The 13201-nt window shown below is 49.7% G+C and overlaps 1 protein-coding gene and 1 long non-coding RNA gene across 4 annotated transcripts in view; one reads left to right on the top strand and one right to left on the bottom strand.

The window, feature by feature from the left end:
* Nucleotides 1-968: 968 nt before the first annotated feature.
* SLC6A12 (solute carrier family 6 member 12) overlaps nucleotides 969-13201 on the top strand; it is a 38085-nt gene continuing 25852 nt past the window's right edge. Inside the window, exons 1-3 of one of the 2 annotated variants that reach the window (XM_046901482.1) lie at nucleotides 969-1185; nucleotides 9457-9653; nucleotides 12794-12928. In XM_046901482.1, coding sequence (XP_046757438.1) covers nucleotides 1151-1185; nucleotides 9457-9653; nucleotides 12794-12928 — 367 coding nt within the window. In that variant the 5' untranslated portion in view covers nucleotides 969-1150. Of the gene's footprint in view, nucleotides 1186-2333; nucleotides 2582-9456; nucleotides 9654-12793; nucleotides 12929-13201 lie in introns of those variants that run through there. The other variant, XM_416378.8, reaches the window with a different exon arrangement.
* On the bottom strand, nucleotides 2002-3068 carry LOC107053441. Of its 2 annotated transcripts, none has more exons than XR_001466654.4 (2): nucleotides 2406-3068; nucleotides 2002-2323 (listed from the first exon to the last, which is right to left on the bottom strand). It is a non-coding gene; the product is annotated as an uncharacterized LOC107053441 (long non-coding RNA). The 2 variants fall into 2 exon arrangements; XR_005841097.2 differs by having other exon boundaries at nucleotides 2490-3068.

Genomic DNA, 13201 nt, shown 5'->3' with positions numbered 1-13201 from the left:
ATGGGACTTTGAGATGAAGAATTGAAAGCCGTGATGCCTGGCTTGAAATATAAATTGAGTAGATTCTCATTATCCATCGAGCAGATTGATAGACTAAATCTGAAATGAGTATACTTGAAACTTCCAGATTTCTCACGGCGTTTTTAAAGACTCCATGGTTAAATCACAGCAGCACCTACCACTTATTTTACAGCATCCCAAACGTTGGTGCAATTTGGAATGCGGTAATCTTTTTTGACTCGGAATATGGTGAATTGAGCTGTTTTGCATTCAGGATCAGCCCAGCACTCCTCCTCTCACAGCCTGTGGCACATACCCCAACTCAGACATCAAGTTGCTTTGGGCACCAACATGTACTTCTCTGTCCCAACAGCCACACAGTGTCCTTTGCATCTTTGTGACCTACGCACTGCAGATGTTTGCTGTCACCACGTGTACCCCATGGCAATAGGATTTGCTGCCCTGTGCCCTCTGCCTAATGTTTTTCCATAGTCCTCCTTGGTCTCTGATCACCAGCAAGCACTGCTGTTAGACTCAAAGAGCCTGTCAGACCAAGGACATTGCCCTAGCATCTCTAATCCTCCCCACAGCCCACTGTTGTTGCCAACACCGAGCTCCTGCACAATCTCCCCTTGCCTCGTCCTCTCCTTTACCATGGGAGCTGTAGGATAAAGGGACATCTTGCCCTGAATGTGCTCCTGAAGGAGGAGACTCCTGACAGCCTCCTCTTCTCCAGAGCCCTTGGAAAGGGCTGTAAGTGACGAGCAGCACTGAGAGGGGCACAGTGAGGCCCTGTGCTGGAGCAGCACTGCAGCTGCCAGAGCCCATTACGTTACTGTAGGGCCTCGTTAGCACTCGTTACTTTGGTTATGTTCACCTGTGATTAGTTACGGTGGAACTGTTGTAGGAAGTCACGGGTTTGCTTAAGCAGAAATTAACCATAAATGTAAAACATAAATTATAGGAATGCCTAGGGGAAGCTCCTCTAAAAATACAGCGTTCAGCCGACAAGGCAAATTGCTGATCAAACAAGCAGCTGTGAAGGCAGTGTTTCTTTGGTTTCATTAGCAAAGGTGCCAAAAGGTGGATGGGCATGGGCTGTGGTGGCTCCTTTGGCTGAAGCCCAGCAGGATGGGAGCCAGATTGCACCATGCTCTGGTCTCGAAGAGTGAGAGAAGAAGGGAGGTGAGGAGTGCTGCCAGCCAGAAGGGAGCAGGGCAGGGAGGAGGAGACCTTTGCTGGGGTGCAGGGTGTGCCCAAATCCAGGGACAGCCACTACTGGGAGTGCAGCATAGACCAAGAGTCCTGGTCTCTAGGGGTCCCTGGGGTCTGTGCCACCAGGCTGGCAGAGGATGAGGATCAGGTTGTGGGGATCTGGGCTGTGACAACGGTGAGTCCTTAAGTGGAGGCTGCCACAGCAGGATCAGGTTGCCCCGTGAAAACTGCAATGAATTATTACCCGGGGAGAAAACTGAAAACTGAATGTAACTTCTGGTATTTTCTGGTTTGAGGAGTAGAAATAACAGCCTTTTTTTTTTCCCCTGACAGAGAGTGATTTTCACTCACTTCTAGATAAAGTTTTCATTTAGGTTGGCTTTCTTCTTCTTTTGCCTGAATGTCACAGGTCTTTTCCCCATCTACAGTTTTGCAAAAGGCTGTGATGTTCTTGTGAAATACTTCAGTGTGGATAAATGAGGTTTTTAGGTCAGCTCTGCTTACCTAGGCTTATCTCAATCCCCCTCCATATCTGGATAACCTCTTCTGCCCCTCTTCCCCAGCTGCCCTGGGTGACACTGGAGCTCTGCAGCAGGACAGGCGGTGGCACGATCCCCCATCAGCAGGGACTGTGGTGCTCGTGCTGTGGTCTCTCATGACCCAGAGGGCTGCTGTCAGCTCTCTGTTGACCAGAGGAAGCTCTAACCCTGGTATATGGTGGACACGTCCCAGTTTAAATCCTGCATGCGCCTCTGGTTTGATGGCATAGATACACGAAAAGGTCAGTAGGAATTTGGCAGGCATGTTTATGGGCAAAGCGATAGATGAAACAGTAACAACCATTAAAAAAAAATTTATGGAGCTGAACTGTCTTGAGAAAAGTAGCAGAACTGGAATGCCTGCTGCTGGCATAGCTCACGATCAACGCTGGAAAAGCACGTTGGTGCTGAGATGGGTGCAGAGCAGGCAGGTGGCTGAGGCCGTGCTCTGGGGTCTGTGGGCTCACTGCTGATGGCTGTGGCTGATCTTTGCAAATGTGGGGCCTTTGCCCTGTCCACCCACAGCTGCTTGCTATTCTTGCTTTCCCGTCAGGGCCGCAGTTCAAGGTCTGGAGAGGCACACATGGAAAGGGAGCTGCAGAGAGAGTTCTCCCTCCCCGGCACACCTCCCTGTGCCACCCCACCACCCACCTGAGAGCAGGGTGACAATTTGGTGGGGGGAGCTGGTGGAAGGGGAGGGACTGGAGGAGGAGAGAGGGGAGCCTTTGCCTTAACTCTTGCTGCATCTCCCTGGCGTGCAGTGGATTCCCCATCCGGACGCTGGTGAGACGGGACCGGCTTGCCTGGCAGACCCCGCATGGGTGCAGGTGAGCTGGGCATCTGCTCGCCTGCAGGTCTGGCTGGGAGTGGGCCAGCGAACCTGTGAGGGAAAACACTTCCCAGCAAAGGGAGAGAGGGCTGGAGGGTGGGGAGCAATTATCGGTTTGGATCAGCACAGGGAAGAGCTTGTTCCTAATGGTTCCTGCAGGACAGAGCAGGCAGCGTTGCACTGCCAAGAAGTGGCGGATACCTGGAGGATGGGCAATCGGCACTGAGGGCTGCAGCAGAGCGAGAGAAGTCCTCATGCAGCAGAAAGGTGGAGAAAGACATAAGGGGGGCCAGAGAGGGATGGGAATGAAGAGCAGCAATAGCTAGGTAGTGATGTGTAGGGGGAAAAGCTTCTAGGCAAGCAGGAGGCAGTGACTCCCACCGTGCTACCCTGTAGATCGCTGTCCCTGTGCTAGAGCATGGGCTCAGGGGTGCAGCTCCAAGAGGTGCGCTCTGCTCCTTGTCCTTCCTGCTCAGGGTGTCCTCGGATCTGTTCCCAGTTAGGGGTGAAGAACCAGCCTGGGGGAGGGCAGGGAGAAGGCAAGGTCTGTGCATGTGCAGAAGTCCGGGGATCTGAGGGCGTGTTTGTGAACAAACCCAAGCAGATCACGTGAGTGTTTCATAACACCTGATCCACATCTCCTTAAATCAACAACAGTGCTTTTAAAGCAATCACCGTGGTGAACGGGGGCTTTCATCCGATGCCATTGGAAATGCTATTGCCCTAGTTTTCTTCACTGAGATCTGGAGATACGAGGGCCTGAACCTTGGACCTGGCCTTCGCAGCTCTGCAGAAGCCCATCAGTGCTGGATGCGGGGCTGCAGATGTGGTCCCTGCCAAGGGCTGCCTAGCAGGCCCTATACCTTACTGCTGCCTGCTGGTGCTCCCGCCAGGACCCAGAGGCTTCCATGCACACCCGCGTGCTCCCCGAGCTTGAAGCTCTGTGAAGGAGCAGCCCTGCAGCCACCGTGTCCCCTGCCCTGGACTCTGTCCTGTCCTTGTGGAGCTGCACGACAGGTCACCGTCCTACTCCAGCAGAACCTCTCTGCTGCCCATGCACCTTAGTTGGCTGCCAGGCATCCAGCTAGGCCCAGACTCCAACCAGGCCCAGGCTGCTGCAGCGCTCGGTCCTTCGTGGTCTTCTGTGGCTTTGCCCTCTGCAGCGGGGACAATGAGCTGCAGGCACTTAGGAGCCAGTGGTGAGAAGAAAAAAGCCTGCACTGCTGGCTTGTGTTGCTCTGCTGGCAGTGGACAACGTGGAACAGCCTGGTCCCTCTGTCATTAGCGTCTTTGCAGATGCTCCTTCTCTCATTCTTGCTTGTGTCAGTAAGCAGCAGACATGCTGAATGCAGGAGCACTGCTCTTATTTCATGTTGGAGAAAATGCAAGCAGGGTCTGATCCTCATGGCAGCCTCTGTGCCCCAAAGCCTTACTGGACCGATGCTTTGAGATATCGTGTAGCCCACACTACGTGCAAGTTAATTAAGAAGTGTAAAGAAGCCAGCTAGCTTTCTTGAAAAGAAAGGCATTTTATTTTGAACTGGTGTCTGGGAACTGATCACTTTTGTCTTGCTATACCTTTCCTTGACCACCTTCTTCTTGCAGCTGAAGTGAGCCATGCTCCAGAAGAGTTCAGGTTTGGGAGCAGCAATCCCTATGCACGTTGCTGGGAAGAACTACTGCTCACATTTCCCTGTCCATCTTGTGGCTATGCCCTGCTCCAGCAGTAGCACTGCCCCAGCCTGGATTGCTCTTTCAGCTGCACCCTGGCACTGTACTCTTGTTCTCTGTCCTTGTTCCCTCCTCTTGCCATTGGCATGCAGTACAGGATTCCAGCTGCCAGCTCGTACTGTGCAGCCAGCAAATTTCCTGCATCGTCCTGCTCCTACTTGCATAACACAGCACAGGCTGCCTTCTTTCTGATTCCTCCCTCTCCACCTCAGATTGCAGTTCATGTGCTTGGCTGCTACTTCTTTCACAATAAAGCCAGGATGCATAAATGCAGTGCAGCTGTGTGCAGCCATCACCTGGGACTCTGCCTCCTGCAGCTCAGACAACACCTCCCAGTGTCCAAAGGTGCTTTACATTGCGCTTCCTCTGGTGAGCGTTATCTTCTGCTTTTTGATATGGTATCAATTGCTGATTCACTGTTTGCTCCTGAGACTGCCCTCTTCTCGTTTGCCTGGAGATAAAACAGCAGAAGAGGTCAAACAGAGGAGGTCAGATGCCCAGAGACAGGGCTCCTGAGTGGTGACACCGAGCTTGTGGGAAGGCAAGCTTCTCCTTCCTATGCCAGAACCCCTGGTGGCTTCCTTGTCTTTTTTCTCTTGTTCCTCATCTCATATGAGCAGTCCTCAGTCAGTCCTTTCAGCCTTAAGAGGGGCTGAGGTACCACCAGGATTTGCTTTCAAAGGATGCTTTCATTCTCCTCTTTTTGATTCCTTCCTCTCTCTATAATTACAGCCTGCTCCCAAACACAACCAGTAAGTATTGCTTTTCTGCATAGTGCTTTTGGCATGTGGGACTGAACTGGCCCACAGCACTTCAGGTATGTCCTTGGCCTTGCTTGCCTTGAGTAGCCATATGTGAAGGATCCCATGGCTGCAGGCCAACAAAACCCCAAAACTGTGACCATGGAGAGATGCTGTTACCTCAGCCAGCTTCTAAGGGACTTGCTTGTGGCTGCCTGCGTGCTGTCTGCTCTATTTTCAGTGACAGGCAGAATCCAGAAGGATTCTGATTTTTGCAGTATTTATACCTTGTGGAGAAAAAACTTGGTTGCTGGTACACACCATGCCCTGTACCATGTCTGCGAGGTCTGGCCTGGAAAATCATAGAATCGTTTGAATTGGAAGGGAATTTTAGAGATCATCTGGTCCAACCTCTCTGCAATGAACAGTTACCCACAGGTACATCAGGTTGCTCAGAGCCCTGTCCAGCCTGACCTTGAGTGTCTCCAGGGATGGGGCATCCACCACCCCTCTGGGCAACCTGCTCCAGACACCTTACTGATGGACTGGGGGGTTGAAAATACAGCAGGGCATCTCTGAAAGTGGCTGGTGAGGTTGGAAGGAGGTGAGGTCAGAGGATGGAGGTGGTGGATGAGGGGCAGAACTGTGGGCTGTGCCAGGGGCATCTCAGTCATGGGAAGGACCTCATGGCAAAGGAACAAAAGAGACTGAGAATGCAGGAGATTTTTCTCCAAACTCTGGTGAAGGAAGAGCAGAAGAATTGCAGGCAGGCAGTGAGAAGCAAAAAGTATTTTTTCCAAGCTTGTGTATTAAGGACAAAAGTATCTAAAGGGAGAAGAAAATGCATGTCAGGGAAGATGTAACACAGTGGGTGTCTGGGCTACTGTGGGAGACTCATATTATTCCTAGCTGGAAACAAGAAGCTATTTGAGTCCCCATCTGGTCTGGGAACATATAGGGCAGGAGCACAGTGGGAGTAGATGTTTCAGAAAAGAAGCAGAAGTTGTGTGAATAGGCTTCCTCCTAGAAACAGCAGGCAATGCAGAGGAGGGAAATCTGATGTGTAATGCTGTGCATCACTTTGCTTGGGAAGGGAGAAATGGGAGCTCGAGGCACAAAGGGCCAAAACTTTGGGCACTGGTTTAATCTACCACCCATACCCGGTTGAAAGGGTTTATTTCCATAACCTGGGTGCTTCTCCCTTTTTTGCAATAGGAAAATAAAGCCACAAGCGCAGCATCTCTGCTGCTGATCCATGCTTTCCCAGGGCAGCATTTCAGATTCTTCACTTCATGTTGACCTGTTCTGGGGCCAGGGGATGGGGCCAGAGCGGGTAAGAGCTCACGTCCTGCTCCAGCCATCCCTGATAACAGCACTGGGGCTCTGGGCTGGCACTCAGCACTGCATCCAGGGCTGGGCAGAGGAGGTGGCTGCCCATCAGTGAGCTTCCCTGCCCCTCTGAGAGACAGGGCTAACGCACAGCCAGGGAAAACACAAATATTAGTAGAAGTAGGCTGCTTCTTGGATCTCCTTGCATTAAAAGAACAAAAGCAAAGAATTAGGCAAGTTCTCTCCTGTCAGCTTCTCATGACATCCTCAATAAGCCCAGACTTAAGCATCATTGTACTTGATAATGTGCCCTGGACTGCAGCAAATTGGGACATGCCAAGGACTGTGACAGATCAAACATGTTTCATTAAGTACGTGTTATTTTTTTCTCTCCCATTTGACAGTGCGAGGAGCTCTGCTACTCTCAGAGCCAAGGAGGCTGTGCTGCAGCATCTGAATGAACTGATGAGCCAGCTGGCAGCCCTGCAGCAGGCAGGCAGCTGGGAGAGGGTCCTTCAGAAGCCAGGAAAAGGCTGGCGGCAGGGCCTAGCCCATCCCCTCCACATCCATCCCAGCAGGGAAGCAAAGTGGAAGGGGCAAAGCTGGGGCTGAAAAGCTCTCAGGTTTAACAGGGAACCAGAATCTTCATGCAGTGTTTTTCAGCAGGCAGCCATGTAGCCAGGAAAATGGCCTCCAATGGCCCCTAACTGCCCTTCTCCATGCTTTATGCCCCACTGCTCTTACTGCAGCTCATCTTACTAAAGGCAGTGTTAGAGCTTTGTATGCGATTCAGTCCTCTGCCTTCAGAGTCTGTGGAAAGGCCAACCTTATGCTGGGGTGCATCACACACAGCACTGCCAGCCAATTGAGGGAAGTGATTGTCCCACTCCACACCGCACCGGTGGAGCCTCACCTTGAGTACTGTGTGAAGTTTGATGTGCCACAGTATAAAAAGGGCATAAAACTATAAGAGTGTCCAAAGGAGGGCTACAACGGTGGAGAAGGTTCTGGAGGGCAGGGTGTGTGAGGAGTGGCTGAGGACCCTGGGTTTGCTCAGCCCAGAGCAGAGGAGCTGAGGGGAGGCCTCATGGCGGCTGCAGCTCCTCACAGGGAGCCGAGGGGCAGCGCTGAGCTCTGCTCTGTGTGACAGTGACAGGGCCTGAGGGAACGGCATGGGGCCGTGTCAGGGGAGGGGCAGCTGGGGTTAGGGACAGGGTCTGCTCCCGAGGACGGTGGGCATGGAACAGCCTGCCCAGGGCAGTGGGCACGGCCCCAAGTGCTGGAGTTCAAGGAGCATTGGAACTTTGCTCTCATCATTTTGGGTGTTGCTGTGTGGAGTCAGGGGTTGTGCCCAATGATCCTTATGAGTCCTTTCCAACTTGAGAGATTCTACAACTCTATGAAATGTGCTGCTGATGTCAAAGGGAAGAGTAGGGGCCCCTTGGCACGAAGGCAGATGGGGACGCAAAGGCCTGGGCATTTACAGAGCAATCAATGCTTCACACTGTGGTCTGGTTTCTTTTCTGTACTTGAATGACAGAAAATACGCCTTCTGCCAAAACCTGCTTGCTTTGCTGTGCACATTCACTAAAAACTGTCTTTTCATATGCAAGTGTCTTTCTCTGCCTGAGGACCTGATATATCCAGAGGGTTAGCATTTAGGAAATGATTTCATTTGCATTAGGCAACTTGCAGAAGCAAATGAGACACAGTGATAACGATGCTGTCTTGTGTGAAGCAAGCTCAAGCATCGCCAACCTGATCCTGCTTCCCTCTCACCCTGTTGAACACTGCACCAAAAGAAATGCCGTGATGTTTGTATGCTACTGGGCCAGTTTGTTGGTAAGACCATACGTATTGTTATTCCCAGTTGCCTCAGGCTTGCTGATAGGCCTTACTGCCCATGATCCGGCTCACACACTAGCTAGCCCGAATTGAGAAAACTGGAGAGAATGTCCAAGGAGAGAAAGAGTGGTGTCCTGGTTCCATATGAGACTGCAAAATGTTGTTAAATGGATTTGAAGGTCCTGTAAGGTAAAGTCAATCGCGGTGAGGTATTGCTCATTCTGTTGGCTGGGAGAGGTCCCTGGACTGAGCCACTTCCAGAGCCATTCCTGGACTGAAGTCTTCTCTCCTGGGGGAGAAGATCCAGGGACAGAGGAAGAGATGAACAGTGTGGGCAGAACAGATTCCTATCTCTGCTGATCCTTGGTAATGGGGATGGCCCCTTAGGATGCAGAGAGGAAGAAGATGTGATGTTAAAATACCTACCAAACCACCAGCAAGCTAATATGAAGAGACAAAGCCCTGGTTTCTTTGCACTTACCGATAGTGGGAGTTGGAGCTTTTAAAAGAGATTTGCTTTGGAGAGATTTGCTTCCAGTGCAGGTTCCTAATGCAAGCATGGGAACATCTATCCCTTGCTGACACCAGTTGGCCCTTCCAAGGCCAGCAAAGCCACTAGCAAGATGTAGCTACAGCTAGGACTTCCCCGGCACAGTTCATCATCTACCCCGTTCATGTTAGGTCTGTGCTTTCCATGTGCATCCTTAAACCAGGCAACCCATTAAAGCATACTTTTGAGGATTATTTCAGATGGGTCGGAGAAGATTCCTGTCTTTACACTTAATCTTCTCTTTATAGTCAAATGCTGGGAATCAGTGTGAAGGTGTTGTCAACAAGAAGATTCATTCTGGCCTGAGTGAATTTTGGCTAGACTTAGACTGACTAGTGAGTTAAAAGGACTCTGTGTACAGTAGAAAACTGCATTTTCCAACAAGCAATGACTAGCCTTGCTTAATTAAGATGACGCTACGGATAATTCAGTATTCTGTACAGATTGGAAAATGTTTTCCTTGTTCCACCCCATAGGCCCAGCCACATTCAGTGTGGCTTCTCAATCAGTGAGTGAATTTTCTCTGTGATTCCATGGTTGTGCTTTCTCCTGCAGATTTTTCTTTCACTTTTGTACTCATGGTGACAGTAGGAATGGGTCTGTTGTTGTGGCTGGTCCCCTCACTCCTCCTGCCAGCAGCTCCCTACACCTGCACTCTATTTCTCCTCTGTCCCACAGAGCCATGACAAGAGCCACAGTCAAGAAGGCAGAGCCCAATGGGGCAATTGCAGCTCCTGAAGAGACAAAAAAGGAGGAAATGGAAGAGCGAGGCCAGTGGAGCAGCAAAGTGGAGTTTGTGCTGTCCGTGGCTGGAGAGATCATTGGTCTGGGTAATGTGTGGAGGTTCCCATACCTCTGCTACAAGAATGGTGGCGGTAAGTTGTCAGCAAAAGTTGTCCTTGGTCTGCAAGCACTTCAAGACACACTCGTATCTGGGCCTACTGCTCCCCAGTGGGTGCTGCTTCTCAAAGCAACTCTGCTGAGTTTTAATTACAAATGAATTTTTAGGAGGGGAGCACTCCCTCTCAGGAACTCTTCGAGGTTCTTGGGTATTCAGAGACAGAGATGGTCTTCCAAAATGAGCTGTGAGGGGTCAGAAAGCCAGCAGCAACCTCCTTCTGCATCATTACCTGATTCTATCTGTCACCCCCAGCTCTCTCAGGCCCTTGTTACAGAGGAGGAAAGTCTTTGATGATGCCAGTATCCTTGCTAAAGCCTGGTATGTCCTTCCTGGCACCTGAGTGCCCTCTTCTTTCTCCAGGAAACTTGAACTTCCATCTGCAACTCTCACAGGGCTGGCTGCCCTGTGGTTATGAGGGAAATACAGCGTTTTATTATGCCAGCATAACGCAGTTAGCTCCAGAAGTGATGGAAGGCACCAGCTGAAGCATCTTGTCTTCTTGTATAGGGAAATATAAGATAGAAGGGCCATCTTTGCAAACGTGTGTGAGAAGGGTTTTCTCAGAGGATGAAAAGAAGGATGCAGCTACTGCTTCCCCAGGAGCAGTTCTCCCAGTGGTCAACACATTGCTAGGGAAATCTGTCCCTGGGAAGAACCTATTCCCTTCCCTTTTGTTTCTTGTGTGGCTGCCCCTTTCACAATAACAACGCCATAAAATCATTAAGTGGTTAAAAAGTAAGCTTTCTCATAACAGTAAAATGTAGCTGGGGAGGAAGAAGAGAATAACTGACTGTCACTAGCTTTTGTTAGCATGTTCCCCTTGCCTTAAGTATTTTTTCCCTGCAGACCGTGTCTCAAAGGCCATTCTTCCCCCATGTGCTGTGAGCTGTCACCAACGGATTACTGATTCAGCTGTTATTCATTCCAAGATTACCAAATTCTCGTCCCCTGTGCTGTATCTGGAGTTCTTCCAAATCAAGCTGGAGTCAGTACAATGTCACCTCTGAGCCAGATGGGGGCTGGATAAGAAGATGGTTTAAGAAAATAGAAAGAGTCTTTACTTGAACCTGGAATAATTTTTAGCAGATTCTTTAGTTTCCTTCTTTGAGATCTTGATGGCAGTCCGTAAGTCAGAAAAGCACAGGATAGCTAACACTGGTGCTGCATATTACTGAACAGCCCATTCTGCAGTGATGCTTTGAGAGAAAGGTCAAGTCTTCTGCATGGAAAGTTCTTTCCTGGGCTTAGATGTTACCTTATTTCTGATGCTGTGATTCAGAGGCCAGCAAGGCTAGGCTTGGGAAAGATTAGGACAGGAGAGTCCTTTTCTCCCAACTCACATACTGCCATTGCAGAAAACATGCTATGACTGCAGGGGGGACGTTTCTTTCTCCAATGCTCCAGGAAACCAAATGGCCAACAGACTAGTAGGGGACAACACGCTGTCTTTCCCATGACACTAAAACATACCCTTATGCTTGGAAAAGTCCTTGACATTGTTGCAAAAAAAAGGTATTTGCCTTTTGTAAGTATGCTCCACTGCTCCCAGCCTGAGGATGGTGTCCTGTTAGCTTTCTCTACCTTCCAATGCAGTGAAACAGTTATGAAGTTATAAAGACTGATGACACAAAAACAATCATGTTAACTTTTTGTGAATCAACTGATTGTAAGCTTGTGTATGGTTTCACTTCAAATTTGATCTAATTGCTCAGCATCCTGTAGTTGCTATAGAATCGTAAGGAAAGGAGGTCTGTTGCTGGGGCCTTTTTTGCTGACCCTCCTTTAGTGGAGAAGCAAAGAGAGGAGGAGATGGCAGCTGGAGAATCAGCTGGTAACAGGTTAGGGAAGATGAGACAGGGAAGGTATAAGAAAACCCTCGTTGCTCAGAATAAAACAGGTCGGCCTTTGAGACATAATACCAAAGGAGAGGGTCTGGCTTGCTGGAAGGCTCCTGCATGCACAGGATAATGAAGTTGTCCTGTAGATTTGTTGCAAAGGGGTCTTGTAACAGCAAAGGAGCAGCTGCCTCTGGTTTAGCATAAGCAGTTCCCACTGCCTGCTCTGCAAACCTGTGTGGAGGCTGTGAACTGGGTTCCCTGCCTCCAACCTCAGGTCCCCTGTAGCTACATCACAGCTGTGTTTAGAGAAAATCTGGATCAGCTTGTTATTGTAACATTGCTGGCTTAAAAACAAGAGGAAATGTTCCTAATTGCTAATTATCCTTCACGAGAAGGAATTTCAGCACAAGTGGCCGTGCTGGCAGGGGAGAATTGGGACCTGGGGACAAAGCCTGTTCCTGCTGAGGAGAGGGCCCTCATCTCTGCTGCCCGCACCGCACCGCGGCTGCTCTCCAGGCACTGGTGGTGGGAGATGCTCGTGGCCAAATTTTGCTGTGTGATGGAAGGACCCTGACAGAAAGGCATCTGCCCTGACCTGCTTTGCTTTTACTGTCTGTCTTTGGAGGGGAGTGAAAGTGTGGAAACCTCACGTTCTTTATTTTAAAGAAAAACCAAAGAGAGAAATTAAACCTTTTCATTTTGAAAATACTAGAAAGATACTCTCTTGCCATCCCTCTACTTCCATTCTTTCAGTGCAAACTACTTGTCTAATCTGACATGAAATTTGTCTCGTGAGCTTATACCCCAACAGATTTATTATTTATCGAGAAATGCCACAGTCTCCAGGTTTGTATCCTCCCAGCAAGTTTTTTTCTGACTCCCAGGACAGGCAGAACAAATGCGATTATGTGAAGCAAGGGCTCCTTGTGCTTTGTCTTGTCTCCTGCTTAAAGTGAGCATGAAGCTGGGGAACGACAACAGGGACAATTTCTTCAGTGCAGTCTTTTCCCCTTGCGCAGCTCTACCTCACCTCTAGCCGTTGGCCAAGACCAAACGCAGCAGTACTGCAGCAGCACAAGGCAGACCAGACTTGTATTTTTCCAAGAACTGATGAAGTAAGAGAACTTTCTTTTGCAGAGGGAACACAGTTAATTCGGCGAAATATATTTCTGTTTACATCTAGAGGATTCCAGCTGTGGCCCAAGGTACCTGTAAGGGGTGTGTGTGGTAAGGTTTTAAAGAGGTTCCTGAGGCAGCATCTGACCTCTCTTTGCAGGAGCATTCCTCATCCCCTACCTCATCTTCCTCTTCACCTGTGGGATCCCACTGTTCCTTCTGGAGACGGCACTAGGGCAGTACACCAGCCAAGGAGGGGTCACTGCCTGGAGGAAGATCTGTCCCATCTTTGAAGGTGAGTCAATTTACAGGAACTGCTGGCAGCACTTTCTAAAAGTTAGTGGTTAGTGACTCAGAGCCTCTTTTGGAAGCATTATTCTGCTTCTCTTTCCCTCTCTTTCTTTCGCTCTCTTCCTCATTTCCTCTCTTCTTTCCTTCTTTCCTTTCTTTTCTTCCTTACTTTTTTTTTTTTCCTATTCCCTCTCCCTTCCTCTCTCTTGCAGCCTTGTTTTCCCTTCTGGTACCTGCTGTGTGTGCAGGTGATTCCTGCAGGTGACTAAAGGTGAGT

This window comes from Gallus gallus, chromosome 1, assembly GCF_016699485.2.
Source record: "Gallus gallus isolate bGalGal1 chromosome 1, bGalGal1.mat.broiler.GRCg7b, whole genome shotgun sequence".
Lineage (NCBI taxonomy): Eukaryota > Metazoa > Chordata > Aves > Galliformes > Phasianidae > Gallus > Gallus gallus.
Note: the sequence above shows the minus strand (reverse complement) of the source record. Positions and strands in the feature narration are given on the sequence as shown.